The sequence below is a fragment of the Anomaloglossus baeobatrachus genome, chromosome 9, assembly GCF_048569485.1.
Source record: "Anomaloglossus baeobatrachus isolate aAnoBae1 chromosome 9, aAnoBae1.hap1, whole genome shotgun sequence".
Taxonomy (NCBI): Eukaryota; Metazoa; Chordata; class Amphibia; order Anura; family Aromobatidae; genus Anomaloglossus; species Anomaloglossus baeobatrachus.
In genome coordinates this window covers 215,139,586-215,157,061 of record NC_134361.1, presented here as the reverse complement: position 1 = coordinate 215,157,061, position 17,476 = coordinate 215,139,586, and the positions used below count along the sequence as shown (strand labels likewise).

At 48.3% G+C, this 17,476-nt stretch overlaps 1 protein-coding gene across 1 annotated transcript; it reads left to right on the top strand.

Annotated features, from left to right (window-relative positions):
• Positions 1-275: 275 nt before the first annotated feature.
• On the top strand, positions 276-11,090 carry FBXW5 (F-box and WD repeat domain containing 5). Its single transcript, XM_075324443.1, has 9 exons — positions 276-356; positions 5,477-5,697; positions 5,780-5,937; positions 6,008-6,182; positions 6,438-6,586; positions 6,659-7,127; positions 8,845-8,992; positions 9,173-9,385; positions 9,796-11,090. Exons 2-9 carry the CDS (start codon positions 5,505-5,507, stop codon positions 10,025-10,027), a joined length of 1,737 nt encoding a protein of 578 aa, XP_075180558.1. The 5' UTR covers positions 276-356; positions 5,477-5,504; the 3' UTR covers positions 10,028-11,090.
• Positions 11,091-17,476: the final 6,386 nt, after the last annotated feature.

Here is a 17,476-nt window from a genome sequence, read left to right as displayed (position 1 = left end):
GTGTATAATGTAGTGTCACTGCTATACTGTACAGCCGGTGTATAATGTAGTGTCACTGCTATACTGTACAGCCGGTGTATAATGTAGTATTACCACTATACAGCTACTATGTATTCTCTGCAGCTGTAGTTCAGGCTCCTGCAGTACACGGTCTCCAGCACTAGGTGGCAGCACTGCTGAGCTGTGAGTCCTCGCCCGGTCGCCTGTGCTGTGTCCATACATGGTGCTGCTCCTCTGCTATATCTGTCCCTGCACGGCCCGGCCACGCCCCCACACCATAGAGCAGCGGGGCGGGGCCAGACCGGGGCCAATCAGAGAGAGGCCGGGAAGAGAAAGCGGAGGATGCGGAAGTGCAGGTGAGAGCAGCAACGGGGAGGGAGCGGACGGTGTGCACGGCCCGTACTGTGCCCCGTATACACTGACTGTATACTCTGTGCTGTGCCCCGTATACACTGCGTGTCCGTATACACTGCGTGTCCGTATACACTGCGTGTCCGTATACACTGCGTGTCCGTATACACTGCGTGTCCGTATACACTGCGTATCCGTATACTCTGTGATGTGCCCCGTATACACCTAGCAACTGTATACTTTACTGTGCCCCTAGACACTGAGTGTCCATATTGTCTGTGCTGTGCCCCGTATACGCTGTCTATATACTCTGTACTGTGCCCCGTATACGCTGTCTATATACTCTGTGCCGTGCCCCGTATACACTGGCTGTCCGTATACTCTGTGCCGTGCCCCGTATACACTGACTGTCCGTATACTCTGTGCCGTGCCCCGTATACACTGGCTGTCCGTATACTCTGTGCCGTGCCCCGTATACACTGGCTGTCCGTATACTCTGTGCCGTGCCCCGTATACACTGACTGTCCGTATACTCTGTGCCGTGCCCCGTATACACTGACTGTCCGCATACTCTGTGCAGTGCCCCGTATACGCTGGCTGTCCGTATACTCTGTGCCGTGCCCCGTATACACTGACTGTCCGCATACTCTGTGCAGTGCCCCGTATACGCTGTCTATATACTCTGTGCCGTGCCCCGTATACGTTGTCTATATACTCTGTGCCGTGCCCCGTATACACTGGCTGTCCGTATACTCTCTGCCGTGCCCCGTATACACTGGCTGTCCGTATACTCTGTGCCGTGCCCCGTATACACTGGCTGTCCGTATACTCTGTGCCGTGCCCCGTATACACTGGCTGTCCGTATACTCTGTGCCGTGCCCCGTATACACTGGCTATCCGTATACTCTGTGCCGTGCCCCGTATACACTGGCTGTCCGTATACTCTGTGCCGTGCCCCGTATACACTGGCTGTCCGTATACTCTGTGCCGTGCCCCGTATACACTGGCTGTCCGTATACTCTGTGCCGTGCCCCGTATACACTGGCTGTCCGTATACTCTGTGCCGTGCCCCGTATACACTGGCTGTCCGTATACTCTGTGCCGTGCCCCGTATACACTGGCTGTCCGTATACTCTGTGCCGTGCCCCGTATACACTGGCTGTCCGTATACTCTGTGCCGTGCCCCGTATACACTGGCTGTCCGTATACTCTGTGCCGTGCCCCGTATACACTGGCTGTCCGTATACTCTGTGCCGTGCCCCGTATACACTGGCTGTCCGTATACTCTGTGCCGTGCCCCGTATACACTGGCTGTCCGTATACTCTGTGCCGTGCCCCGTATACACTGGCTGTCCGTATACTCTGTGCCGTGCCCCGTATACACTGGCTGTCCGTATACTCTCTGCCGTGCCCCGTATACACTGGCTGTCCGTATACTCTGTGCCGTGCCCCGTATACACTGGCTGTCCGTATACTCTGTGCCGTGCCCCGTATACACTGGCTGTCCGTATACTCTGTGCCGTGCCCCGTATACACTGGCTGTCCGTATACTCTGTGCCGTGCCCCGTATACACTGGCTGTCCGTATACTCTCTGCCGTGCCCCGTATACACTGGCTGTCCGTATACTCTCTGCCGTGCCCCGTATACACTGGCTGTCCGTATACTCTCTGCCGTGCCCCGTATACACTGGCTGTCCGTATACTCTGTGCCGTGCCCCGTATACACTGGCTGTCCGTATACTCTGTGCCGTGCCCCGTATACACTGGCTGTCCGTATACTCTGTGCCGTGCCCCGTATACACTGGGTGTCCGTATACTCTGTGCCGTGTCCCGTATACACTGACTGTATACTCTGTGCCGTGCCCCGTATACACTGGCTGTCTGTATACTCTGTGCTGTGCCCCGTATACACTGGCTGTCTGTATACTCTGTGCCGTGCCCCGTATACACTGGCTGTCCGTATACTCTGTGCCGTGCCCCGTATATACTGGCTGTTCGTATACTCTGTGCCGTGCCCCGTATATACTGGCTGTTCGTATACTCTGTGCCGTGCCCCGTATACACTGGCTGGCCGTATACTCTGTGCCGTGTCCCGTATACACTGGCTGTCCGTATACTCTGTGCCGTGTCCCGTATACACTGGCTGTCCGTATACTCTGTGCCGTGCCCCGTATATACTGGCTGTCCGTATACTCTGTGCCGTGCCCCGTATATACTGGCTGTCCGTATACTCTGTGCCGTGCCCCGTATATACTGGCTGTCCGTATACTCTGTGCTGTGCCCCGTGTACACTGACTGTTCGTATACACTGACTGTCTGTATACTGTGCCGTGCCCCGTATACACTGACTGTCTGTATACTCTGTGCCGTGCCCCGTATACACTGACTGTCTGTATACTCTGTGCCGTGCCCCGTATACACTGACTGTCTGTATACTCTGTGCCGTGCCCCGTATACACTGACTGTCTGTATACTCTGTGCCGTGCCCCGTATACACTGACTGTCTGTATACTCTGTGCCGTGCCCCGTATACACTGACTGTCTGTATACTCTGTGCCGTGCCCCGTATACACTGACTGTCCGTATACATAGTGCCGTGCCCCGTATACACTGACTGTCTGTATACTCTGTGCCGTGCCCCGTATACACTGACTGTCTGTATACTCTGCCGTGCCCCACCCCGTATACACTGACTGTATACTCTGTGCCGTGCCCCGTATACACTGACCGTATACTGTGTTCTCTGCCCCCGTATACACCGTATACTGTGTTCTCTGCCCCCGTATACACTGACTGACCGTATGTTCTGTGCTCTGCCCCTGATTATACTGACCGTGTACTTTGTGCTGTGCTCCCGTATACAAACATCAATACCATACCCCATAGACCTGTGTACACTATATTATACCCCATAGACCTGTGTACACTATATTATACCCCATAGACCTGTACGTGCTATCCCGTACCCCATACATCGATACAGGCTGTATTGTACCCCATAGCATCGTATACACTGCGCTGTACCCCATTGACATGTATGTCCCACCCTGTACCCCATACATCCAGTATACACCTCCCTGTACTAAATACCTCGATATACGCTGCGCTTGTACCCCATACCTCGATATGCGCTGTACCCCATACCTCGATATACACTGATCTGTACCCTATACCTCGATATATGCTGCGCTGTACCCCATAGACCTGTATATGGCACCCTATACCTCGATATACACTGATCTGTACCCTATCCCTCGATATACGCTGCACTGTACCCTATACCTCAATATACGCCGCGCTGTACCCTATACCTCGATGTACGCTCATCTGTACCCTATACCTCGATATACACTGATCTGTACCCCATACCTCAATATACACTGATCTGTACCCTATACCCAAATATATGCTGCGCTGTACCCTATACCTCGATATACGCTACGCTGTACCCCATACCTCGATATACACTCATCTGTACCCTATACCTCGATATACGCTGCGCTGTACCCCATACCTCGATATACACTGATCTGTACCCTATACCTCAATATATGCTGCGCTGTACCCTATACCTTGATATACGCTGTGCTGTACCCCATAGACCTGTATATGGCACCCCATACCTCGATCTACACTGATCTGTACCCTATACCTCGATATACGCTGCGCTGTACCCTATACCTCAATATATGCTGCGCTGTACCCTATACCTTGATATACGCTGTGCTGTACCCCATAGACCTGTATATGGCACCCCATACCTCGATATACACTGATCTGTACCCTATACCTCGATATACACTGATCTGTACCCTATACCTCAATATATGCTGCGCTGTACCCTATACCTTGATATATGCTGTGCTGTACCCCATAGACCTGTATATGGCACCCCATACCTCGATATACACTGATCTGTAGCCTATACCTCGATATATGCTGCGCTGTACCCTATACCTTGATATACGCTGTGCTGTACCCCATAGACCTGTATATGGCACCCCATACCTCGATATACACTGATCTGTACCCTATACCTCGATATACGCTGCGCTGTACCCTATACCTCAATATACGCTGCGCTGTACCCCATACCTCGATATACACTGATCTGTACCCTATACCTCAATATACGCTGCGCTGTACCCTATACCTCGATATACGCCGCGCTGTACCCTATACCTCGATGTACGCTCATCTGTACCCTATACCTCGATATACACTGATCTGTACCCCATACCTCAATATACACTGATCTGTACCCTATACCCAAATATATGCTGCGCTGTACCCTATACCTCGATATACGCTACGCTGTACCCCATACCTCGATATACACTCATCTGTACCCTATACCTCGATATACGCTGCGCTGTACCCCATACCTCGATATACACTGATCTGTACCCTATACCTCAATATATGCTGCGCTGTACCCTATACCTTGATATACGCTGTGCTGTACCCCATAGACCTGTATATGGCACCCCATACCTCGATCTACACTGATCTGTACCCTATACCTCGATATACGCTGCGCTGTACCCTATACCTCAATATATGCTGCGCTGTACCCTATACCTTGATATACGCTGTGCTGTACCCCATAGACCTGTATATGGCACCCCATACCTCGATATACACTGATCTGTACCCTATACCTCGATATACACTGATCTGTACCCTATACCTCAATATATGCTGCGCTGTACCCTATACCTTGATATATGCTGTGCTGTACCCCATAGACCTGTATATGGCACCCCATACCTCGATATACACTGATCTGTAGCCTATACCTCGATATATGCTGCGCTGTACCCTATACCTTGATATACGCTGTGCTGTACCCCATAGACCTGTATATGGCACCCCATACCTCGATATACACTGATCTGTACCCTATACCTCGATATACGCTGCGCTGTACCCTATACCTCAATATACGCTGCGCTGTACCCCATACCTCGATATACACTGATCTGTACCCTATACCTCAATATACGCTGCGCTGTACCCTATACCTCGATATACGCTGCGCTGTACCCTATACCTCGATATATGCTGCACTGTACCCCATAGACCCACTTGTGCCCCCTTCCTCACGTCTCTGGTTGTATCTCAGGGCGGCTTGAGGAGGACAGGATGCCACAATGGAGGACGCTGGGCCCTCCCTGCTCCCGGACAGTCTTCTCTACCACATATTCCTGAGCCTGGGTCCTGTAGACTTGCTGTCCGCCGGGCTCGTGTGCCGGCGCTGGTACCAGGTGTCCCGAGATGACTTCTTGTGGAAGGAGCTGTTCTACCGCCATTACCAGGTGCGGCGGCACATCCAGCGGTGCCCAGGTAAGGTATAGGGCGCTTCGCCCTTTTGTACATTTGGGGGTCTTCCGTGTTACTCTCAGTGACGTCTGCGCCTTGTGTGCAGGCTCTGATTCCTGGTACGAGGAGTTCCAGCGTCTGTGTGACAGCGCCCCCTGTGTGGAGGTGGAGCGGCTGCGGGAGCACACGGACCAGGTGCTGCACGTCAGCTTCTCGCACTCCGGGGAGCTCTGCGCTTCCTGCTCTAAGGACTGCACGGTGAAGGTGAGGAGGCGCCACCGCTGCGTCCCGGCCTCGCGCGGCTCCAGCCTGACCTCTTCCCATTGTCCCACAGATATGGAGCACCAGACACCCAATCTCCCTCCTGCACAGTGCGAACATGAGGCCCCACCACTGGAACTACACCCAGTACTCCCAGTTCAATGCTGATGACACGCTCCTCCTGGTTTCCGGGGTGTTTGTCGGACCCCACAACTCGTGCGCAGGGGAAATAGCCGTCATAAGTCTCGGTAATCGCAATGTCCTATCTACTGGAGGTCAGTTCAGGAAAGCTGGAGGGTACGGGGGGAAAGGAGCACCGCTTATCTTTGGGGGGGCTCTTTGGTGTCATGGTCGGCCCCCTCTGGCCACGCCAAGGCATAATACATGGGATCTTGTTTATTTTGGTGGAAGGTTCCCCCTATATGTGGATTTTCTCAGGTGTTTATTAGGGGAGGGGGTGTATGAGAGGATCGGCGCTGATGTACGCTATTCTGCCTCCATAGATGGATTCAACCTTCTGTCCCGAGTGAGGAATAAACCGTACGACGTGTTCGGCTGTTGGCTGAATAACACGCACCTCATCTCCGGGAACCTGCACCGCATGGGCCGGGTCACCTCCTGCTCAGTGCTGTGGCTAAACAAGGCCTTTCAGGTACGTACATGTAATACCGGGGGGACACGGCCCAAACGTGGCCTCATATCTGAACGTGGCCTCTTTCTCCAGGACGTGGAGTCCGAGAACCTCAATGTGGTGAAGCGACTCTTCAAAATCCAGAACCTGAACGCCAGCACTATCCGGATGGTGATGGTGGCCGATGCCCCTGATCTACTGGCGGAGGCTGGCGATGGAGTGAAGAAGGCCGATCACAGCTCTCCACCACCATCACCACAGGAGGAAGAGGACGGCCCCGACGAAGAGGACGGTGACGGTGCGGAGTACGAGGGAGCAAGGGACGTTCTAGGAGAAGATGCTCAGATCGCAGCCGCCCTGCAGTTCATAATGGACGACCAAGTCCTAGAGCAGCAAGAGGTTCTGCAGCCTCCACTCACCGAGGAACAGTTCGAGACCAAGGTGGCGCAGTGGTATGCCAAGTACAGGACGAAACAGATGGACGGACCCGTGACCGGGGAGGGGAGGAAGAAATACCTCATCTTCACTACCGGCTCTCTGACCTACTCCCCCCACCAGATAGGTACGGCCTCTGTGTGTCTAAACCCTTTATTTTTAAGACTTGTAGATTTCCACTGAATTCTGTGTACTTGTAGTACCAATGTTCTGCCACCAGATGTCACTGCTGCTTGTAGTACCAATGTTCTGCCACCAGATGTCACTGCTGCTTGTAGTACCAATGTTCTGCCCCCAGATGTCACTGCTGCTTGTAGTAACATTGTTCTGCCACCAGATGTCACTGCTGCTTGTAGTAGCAATGTTCTGCCACCAGATGTCACTGCTGCTTGTAGTAACAATGTTCTGCCACCAGATGTCACTGCTGCTTGTAGTACCAATGTTCTGCCCCCAGATGTCACTGCTGCTTGTAGTAACAATGTTCTGCCCCCAGATGTCACTGCTGCTTGTAGTAACAATGTTCTGCCACCAGATGTCACTGCTGCTTGTAGTAACATTGTTCTGCCACCAGATGTCACTGCTGCTTGTAGTAACAATGTTCTGCCACCAGATGTCACTGCTGCTTGTAGTACCAATGTTCTGCCACCAGATGTCACTGCTGCTTGTAGTACCAATGTTCTGCCACCAGATGTCACTGCTGCTTGTAGTACCAATGTTCTGCCACCAGATGTCACTGCTGCTTGTAGTACCAATGTTCTGCCACCAGATGTCACTGCTGCTTGTAGTAATAATGTTCTGCCACCAGATGTCACTGCTGCTTGTAGTAATAATGTTCTGCCACCAGATGTCACTGCTGCTTGTAGTACCAATGTTCTGCCACCAGATGTCACTGCTGCTTGTAGTAGCAATGTTCTGCCACCAGATGTCACTGCTGCTTGTAGTACCAATGTTCTGCCACCAGATGTCACTGCTGCTTGTAGTACCAATGTTCTGCCCCCAGATGTCACTGCTGCTTGTAGTAACATTGTTCTGCCACCAGATGTCACTGCTGCTTGTAGTAACAATGTTCTGCCACCAGATGTCACTGCTGCTTGTAGTAACATTGTTCTGCCACCAGATGTCACTGCTGCTTGTAGTACCAATGTTCTGCCACCAGATGTCACTGCTGCTTGTAGTAGCAATGTTCTGCCACCAGATGTCACTGCTGCTTGTAGTACCAATGTTCTGCCACCAGATGTCACTGCTGCTTGTAGTAACATTGTTCTGCCACCAGATGTCACTGCTGCTTGTAGTAACATTGTTCTGCCACCAGATGTCACTGCTGCTTGTAGTAACATTGTTCTGCCACCAGATGTCACTGCTGCTTGTAGTAGCAATGTTCTGCCACCAGATGTCACTGCTGCTTGTAGTACCAATGTTCTGCCACCAGATGTCACTGCTGCTTGTAGTACCAATGTTCTGCCACCAGATGTCACTGCTGCTTGTAGTAATAATGTTCTGCCACCAGATGTCACTGCTGCTTGTAGTACCAATGTTCTGCCACCAGATGTCACTGCTGCTTGTAGTACCAATGTTCTGCCACCAGATGTCACTGCTGCTTGTAGTAACAATGTTCTGCCACCAGATGTCACTGCTGCTTGTAGTAACAATGTTCTGCCACCAGATGTCACTGCTGCTTGTAGTAACAATGTTCTGCCACCAGATGTCACTGCTGCTTGTAGTAATAATGTTCTGCCACCAGATGTCACTGCTGCTTGTAGTAATAATGTTCTGCCACCAGATGTCACTGCTGCGTACTCGTGTATCCAGCGGTGCCGCTGATCATTGATCTCATCCTATCGCAGGGATAAAGCAGCTTCTTCCCCATCAGATGACCACAGAAGGGCCCGTGCTGGGCGAGGAGCGGGGCCCCAACGAGTTTTTTGACTCCCTCGACCATGTAATTAACATTCACGGCCACATTATAGGCATGGGGCTCTCTCCGGATCACAGGTGAGGGCACTTTACACTAATCCATAACCTCAACTATCGCCTCTATTATAACAGATTTAGTCCAGTGCTTTTCACCTGTTACAGAACTTGTAACTCCCAGCGGAGCCCGAGGGTCCCACCATGCTGGGGGTGGTAGTTCTGCAGCAGATCCCTGTGATTGTATGTGGCTGCTTTTTGTAGGTATCTGTATGTAAATAGCCGCTCCTGGCCAAGAGACTGTGTGATCTCTGACCCCATGTACCCACCGCCCATTGCTGAAGAAATAGAGCTGCGAGTCTTCGACCTTAGGACCCTGCGGGAGGTCAAGGACCCTCTGCGAGCCCACAGAGCATACACCCCCAATAACGAGTGCTTCTTCATCTTCCTAGACGTCAGCCAAGACTTTGTGGCCAGGTGGGTGCAGAAATGTGGTGACCGAACTCTTGTGACATTACATAGGCTGAGAAGAAAGGGTTCAGGGCTACGGAAATACTTTAGGGTGCAGTACCTGCCGTCTGCCTGTGGATGGCAGTAGATTAGACGTGGAATCCAGCATGCAGCAAGCAAATCTGTTCTTTTAGCTTTTGCTCCACCATAGATATTTTTTTTATAGATTTGTAATTTCCTGCAGTCTCCACCAGGGGGAGCTCAGAGCACGAGCCCAATGGGAGTTGTATAAACGTGTGCTTTGGCTCCCCCTGGTGGCAGCTCTGTAGAAGACAAGTATTTGAGATTTCTCTATTCCTGACTTTCTAGATTATCAGATATAGCAATGATTCAGTATTGATCCTGCTCCATGGCTGACGTGCTCTTCTTTGTTTCAGTGGAGCGGAGGATCGCTGCGGCTACGTCTGGGACCGGCACTACAACGCCTGCCTGGCCACCCTGCCTCACGATGATGTGGTCAACTCTGTAGCTTTCTGTCCGTTAGATCAGGAGCTCCTGCTGACCGCCAGCGATGACTATACCATCAGGGTGTGGCGTTCCCGGCGCTCCCTGCGCCGCCCCCAGAACTTATCCAGGTGTTTCCCTTGGTCTTCTCCCGACGACACTTGATGTTCCCGCTCTGTCTGTGTCTATTGGCTATAGAGGTAGGACCAGTATCCGTCCATTACTGGGACCAGTACTGGTAATAAATGCCCCTTCCTGCTTTATTACATGTCGGTGACAGAGGACGCCTTCTGCTTCTTTCGTCCGGGGTGAACTAGAACAATAGCACAAGATAATTGGAATATCACAAGATCGTAAAGCGGCACACTCCAACTGCTGCAAAACTTCTCCGTGTGAGATCCAGTTTGGCCACAGGCGGAAGACGACTGCTTTTAATGGTTTTTTTCAAATTTTTAAATTTTAAATATGATTGCTGTCAGTGAATGTGAACCTCTGTTTCCATTCACTGATCCTGCTCAGGACTAGTCCTCGATGAGCTCAGCACATCAGCGGAGCCGATCTCTGCTGCTTTGTTACAGTGTATCAGTCTGGTGTCCAGACTGGATACAGTCATATGTATCTAAACCAGAGTGATTGCATTCACTGACAGCAAGCGAGACACTTTGAGAATGGTGAGGAATTGAAACAGAAAGCTGCAGAACATTTCATTTGCGCTTCATCCGTGTAAAACCCATTTGTGATTGTCGGTAACTATGGAGACACATAGACGCGCACAGGAGCTGTATACAGGGGGTGAAGTCAAAGTTATTTATCTTGGATGCATTTGAGCAATAAAATATGGATACTTTGTATGTTATAGCTGATACATTTGTCTCCATGGTAACAGAAATATCCGAATTTTCCAATGGCTGAATAATGAGGTTTTCCAGCAGCAACTCGTATGTCCATGAAAAAGTGCAGGTCTCCTGCCCCGAAATAATTGCCTCCTATCTGCCGACACCCGGGCCGGGTATTGTGATCCCAGATTCCTGCAAAACTGATGTGTGACGACTCCCGCGGGAAGAGTCCACGCAGCACCGCTCATCTGCGTAGGATCCGGGTGCAGATAGGACAGACTGATGGTTCTACAGATATTATAGGTCGGAGGGAAAATTTCCACTGACGTGTACTAGCGTGATAAGAGAAGCGAGATAATGGGTCTCCATGGTAACAGACAGGAAGGCAGGAAGCGGGTTGGGGGGGGGTGAGGTGCTGAGGGCAGGAAGCGGGTTGGGGGGGTGCTGAGGGCAGGAAGCGGGTTGGGGGGGTGCTGAGGGCAGGAAGCGGCGGTTGTCTCTTCTCAATTTTTACTGCGGTCACAGAAGGGGGATCCGATCGTACGTCAGCGGTAGGAAACACAAGGAATGCAGAATTTATTGCCTACATATCTGGGTTACATGGACATCTCGCTCCTCGTATCGCTGCCATCGTGCGGCACAATATGCTGCATGATTTGGGCATTATACACACTACAGTTCAAAAATTTGGGGTCACCAGATAATTGTCTTTTCCATGAGTAATCCTACTTGTATTTATCAGATGAGCTGCATAATGAATAGAGAATATCGCCCAGACAGTGACAAGGTGAGAAATAATCACTTTTACTTGAAATAATAATTTTCTCTTCACACTTTGCTTTCGGCACAGAATGCTCCTTTGCAGCAATTCCAGCTTTGAAGAGCTTTGGCATTCTTGCTGTTAATTTGCGGGGGTAATCTGGAGATATCCCCCCCCCCCCCCCCACAAGTTGGATTGGCTTGATGGGCACTTTTTGCACCATTCGATCAAGCTGCTCCCAGAACAGCTCTATAGGGTTGAGGTCTGGTGACTGGGCGGCCACTCCATTACAGATAGATACCAGCTGCTGCTTCTTCCCTAAATCGTTCATGCATAATTTGGAGCTGTGCTGTGGGTCATTGTCCTGTTGTAGGAGGAAATTGGCTCCGCTGTCCACAGGGTATGGCATGGCGTTGTAAAATGGACTGATAGCCTTCCTTATTCAAAATCCCTTTTAACTTGTTCAAATCTTCCACTTTATCAGCACCAAAGCAACCCCAGACCCTCACATTACCTCCATCATGCTTCACAGATGGCGTCAGGCAGTCTCCCTGCATCTTTTCAGTAGGTCTGCGTCTCACAAATGTTCTTCTGTGTGATCCAAACACCTCAAACTTCAATTCGTCTGTCCATAACACTTTTTCCAATCTTCCTCTGTCCAATGTCTGCGTTCTTTTGCCCATATTAATCTTTTCCTTTTATTAGCCAGTCTCAGATATGGCTTTTTCTTTGCCTCTCTGCCCTGAAGGCCGGCATCCCGGAGTCTCCTCGTCACTGTAGACGGTGACACTGGCATTTTGCGGGTACTATGTAATGAAGCTGCCAGTTGAGGACCTGTGAGGCGTGGATTTCTCACACTAGAGACTGTAATGTACTTGTCTTGTTGCTCAGTTGTGCAGCGCGGCCTCCCACTTCTCCTTCTACTCTGGTTAGAGCCTGTTTGTGCTCTCCTCTGAAGGGAGTAGTACACACCGCTGTAGGAAATCTTCACTTTCTTGGCAATTTCTCGCATGGAATATCCCTCATTTCTAAGAACATGCATAGACTGTCGAGTTTCACATGAAAGTTCTATTTTTCTGGCCATTTTGAGAGTTTAATGGAACCAACAAATGTAATGCTCCAGATTCTTAACTAGCTCAAAGGAAGGTCAATTTTATAGCTTCTCTAATCAGCAAAACTGTTTTCAGCTGGGCTAACATGTTTTCAAGGGATTTCTAAACATCCATTAGCCTTCTAACACTGTTAGCAAACACAATGTACCATTAGACACTGGAGTGGTGGTTGTTGGAAATGGGCTTCTATACACCTATGTAGATATTGCATTCAAAACCAGACGTTTGCAGCGAGAATAGTCATTTACCACATTAATAATGTATAGAGGGGATTGCTGTGTAATTTATTGTTAGCTGCATTGAAAACAAATGTGCTTTTCTTTCAAAAATAAGGAAATAGCTAAGTGACCCTAAACTTTTGATTTATAGTGTAAGTAAAGTGCAATCAGTGTACAATTGGCTTTCTGCTATACCACAGTGTAATTCTTCACCATTTTAGGATTCCTGCTTGCTGTCAGTGAGTAAAATTGCTGTGTTTCCCTCTGTCCCCCCCCCCCCACTTCTCGGCAGTGTCCTCTATACCCCCCTCCACATTCTTCACCAGAGGACTACGTGTTTGCTGCCCATTACTTTACAGGATGGTAACCATGCTCTTATTCACTGGCAGCAAGCAGGTTTGCTTTTGTTTTTTTTTCCTCACCACTTACAAAATATGTACTAGAAAGTGCCAGAACTTTTATAAACCTTTTTCTGCTTTCCATTTTTATGTAAATTATTGCTCAGATTGTGCCAAGTCCTTTAAAGGGAACCTGTCAGCAGGTTTTTGCCATGTAATCTGAAGACCGCAGGCTGCAGTGGTTTACACACAGAGTTCAGGGCTGCATTTCTTATCAGGCTGACTGCTGCTGTTTTACTTGCAATGATTGTGGGGTTTTTTGGGCGGGGGAGGGGGGGGGGTAGCACCAGGACCTTACCATTGCTCACATTACAGTGCCTGGTCATCTGGCACATTCACTCCTATGATAAACAGCTCACCGTCTATAGACATTGTAGATACAGAGCCTGGTGTGGAGAGTTGGCTTTCTCAGCCCTGCTGCATTGCCAATTCTAAAAGATTGTGTCAGACTGGCTGCATCCAGTAAACTAAGTGACACATCGTGGGAATCAGGGTCTATTTTCCTACATTATGTTGCTCTCAAATGAGGTAGCAAAAACCTGCTGACAGATTCTCTAAGGGGGTTTATCTGCCGCCCACTTCTCAGGATCATAATGAATCCTAAGGAATTCTGTCATTGCTGTCAGCATAAAGTGGAAACAAATGCACAGGTGTGCAGGACGGCTCCACTTACAGGCATGGCGCCTTTTATACCGATAGCAGTGACTGGGCCGCATCCAAAACAGATCATTAACAAAAATGCTGCAATTGCGTTACTGACAAATATGATAGAATTGCCTTGAGCATCGTATGTCACTGTGCAATGTAGATGCACCAAAACCTCGTCTAAAAAAGGGGGTCAAACCCACCCAAGGGCGACAGGAGGGAAATATCCTACAAGGGCCGAATGCAAAACACAAAGTGACACTGAAAAGCTGTGTACACTGCGGTGCTGATGTCAACCTCCGTAGCGCCACTCACCGTGTGTCATATTAAATGTGTCCTTACATCACTTGATCAATAAATCATATTTATAAAAAAAAAAGTGAATGGAGTGATTTATATCAGCGCCAAATGGCAGATCCATAAATACAGCAACACTACATAATATAATACTGCTCCTATGTACAAGAATATAATGAAGTATTATACAGTAGTTATTCTTGTACATAGCGGGCAGTATTATAGTAGTTATATTCTTGTACATAGGGGCAGTATTATAGTAGTTATATTCTTGTACATAGGGGCAGTATTATAGTAGTTATATTCCTGTACATAGGAGCAGTATTATAGTAGTTATATTCTTGTACATAGGGAGCAGTATTATAGTAGTTATATTCTTGTACATAGGGGCAGTATTATAGTAGTTATATTCTTGTACATAGGAGCAGTATTATAGTAGTTATATTCTTGTACATAGGGGCAGTATTATAGTAGTTATATTCTTGTACATAGGGAGCAGTATTATAGTAGTTATATTCTTGTACATAGGGAGCAGTATTATAGTAGTTATATTACTGCCCCCTATGTACAGGAATATAACTACTATAATACTGCCCCTATCTGCAACAATATAACTACTATAATACTGCCCCTATGTACAGGAATATAACTACTAAACTATCCTATTTATGGAAATATAAGTTATTTCAGACTTTATATATCTGCACATAACCTTCAGCAGCCACATGGACATTCACCGTTCCTCGGGTCTCTACCTCGGGCTGATTCCATCTTCAGATGCCGGTTAATGGCAGTTGTTCTCCAGTAATGACAGACAATGTGATTTCATATATATTTATTTATCCTTAAAACAACAAACATGAAATATCAGAATCGTTGATGTGTAAATTTCCTCGCCTCAGGGAGACTTACTGCGGCCCCTGGAATGAGGAGTTCTGCAACTTTCTAAGAGGTGAGGTGTAATGTCATGTTGAAGTTTTTCATTCACTGACAGCAAGCAGAGATTAAAGCCTTTATATTTTTATAAAGTCTATTAGAAAGTTGTAGAAGGTCTCATTCTTTAATAGGATCAGCAGCTTCCTCTCCTGTAAACCATCACTTATGCCATGTGTCCCCCTCACATGACCCCTAATGATCACTGTTCACCTCCCCACAGAGGAGAAAGTAATGTAAGGATTGATTGCCTGCCCCCCACCCCCTGTGATAACCCGTCCCTGTCCTTACCATTATTAATCAGTTACCTGTGCAGGGTATTTCAGGACTGTGGATTCTACTTATTGGACATTACAGGAACCTTTTTATTATTTATTTGCAATGTCCAAGCAAAGTTGCCAAATACGTCACACACCGCAATCTACAATATTCCAGGAACATCGCTATGTCAGAAGAGATTATTGGCGCGACCTAAGACGCGGTGACGTCACTCTCCAGCAGCTCGTATCTGATCGGTGCCCCCATAACGATCCGGACCTCCGACTCTGGAAGCCGCTCGTCTCCCACACAACATAGCTCTATGGAGGGGACGATACACTGTATAATATCATCTAATAGTAAATAAATACACAATATAATAGCATGCACCCTAATATATACCTAGTGGATGCAGTATACCCCAATATCTATAGTGCACCTATTGCTTGTTATAGCTAAAGTGTACCCTAATATAATGTGATAATACAGAACTGAGTGCACCCCATTAATAACAGTGTACAGAATCATATATATGTTATTATACGTATAATCATATATATATAAATAATGTATGAATATAAGGGTCCTCTAAGCACCCCCAGAATTTTTTTTTTCTTTACACTTTTTAAATTTTTTTTTTCCCTGTTACTCAACATAAGTTAATTCTGTGACTTTTAATACACATTTCATAAACATAAAGTAAAAAAATATATATATTTAAAGTGTGTTGCCTGATGAAGGCTATGTGTTCACGCGTTAGTGGTCCCATCTAAAGCCCGCCGGGAGGTGGAATTTGCTGGGGGTTGTTATCCGCCCGCCGGCCTTGAGATGAGACCATGAGATCTGTGCTTTTTCAGCTCTTCGCTCTGTATCCCCCAACATTACGTCACTTTCTTGCATTCACCATCGTCTCGTCTCAGTTTTGTATAATGAAAACTTCTGCAACCTCAGACATTTTTTTTTTTTTTTTTGCCATAGTCACAGCTCTGCTTGCTGTCAGTGATGAGAAAGTTTGAAGAGTTCTCCTTACACAATCACACATCACATATGAAACAAAAAACATCCTGTATAGCCAAAATTTTCCATTTTCTCCCCCAGATGCCAAAAACCCCCCAAACAATAAAACCAATCATCGCTCCCGGCATTTGTGACTTACACATTCTTCTGTTTCACATGGGGGGAGGGGGGGGGGGGAGGATTGATTTTCCGTCAGAGTCTTTCATATACAGTCTTTGTAAGATTTTCAGACCCCCAACACCCGACCTCTGGGGGTCTCTATTCTCTTCAGTGAGCGTCCACTGCCGATATGTCCGACACTCAGAGTATAGACGTATTAATGTTTATGAGGGTGAAGCTGCGGCCTTATTTCTCCAGGTGACGGCCGTGTACATCAATGGTCATCCATTCTGGGGTCAATATTGTCCGTGAGTTCAGGGAGCAGCAGGCGGTGACCCCAGAATATCCTCCAGTCTGTATATGGAGGGAGGTGGGCATTATCGGAATCTGTGCCCCATAGTGCAGCGTCCAATAATCACCGGCTCTACAAAAAGTGTAAGCCCCTGCACTCTACCATGTGACGCTCCGATCCATCACGGTTTTGGTGGAAGACCACCGTACACTACACCTCATAGGGTACAGTGCAGTATATGGTTTTACAGTTTACCATAAAAAAAAAATTAATTTATTTGAAAAATATAAAATAAATAAGTTTTTTATATTTTGCAGACCACCCCCAAAAACCTTTACCAAAAGGTTTCTGTACGCAATGTCTGGGGAGGGGGCTCGCGGTGGTCAGACGGGGGCAGCTCCACCGCACGGTGAGGCCCGGGCCCTGCCTCTAGATTTGTGGCTACGACCTCCCTGATCCAATCTCCACGACATTCAAGGATAAACTCTGCTGTGTGCGGGCTCCTGGGGCACAGACATCGCTCATAGAGGGACGGGGATACTCCGTATTGATAAGGTTAGGGTCATAATAACCACATGATGTGGAGCGGCTTTCATAGACTTCTACATATTTGTCTTGCTCCTCGTATACATCTTCACGCCCCGCACCTTCAGTTTCATGCCACAATCTGCCAAATGCTCGAAATAAGGGGGATCCTGATAACAGACTCGTCCCTCACACACCATAAAATCCCAATCAGGACACATTCA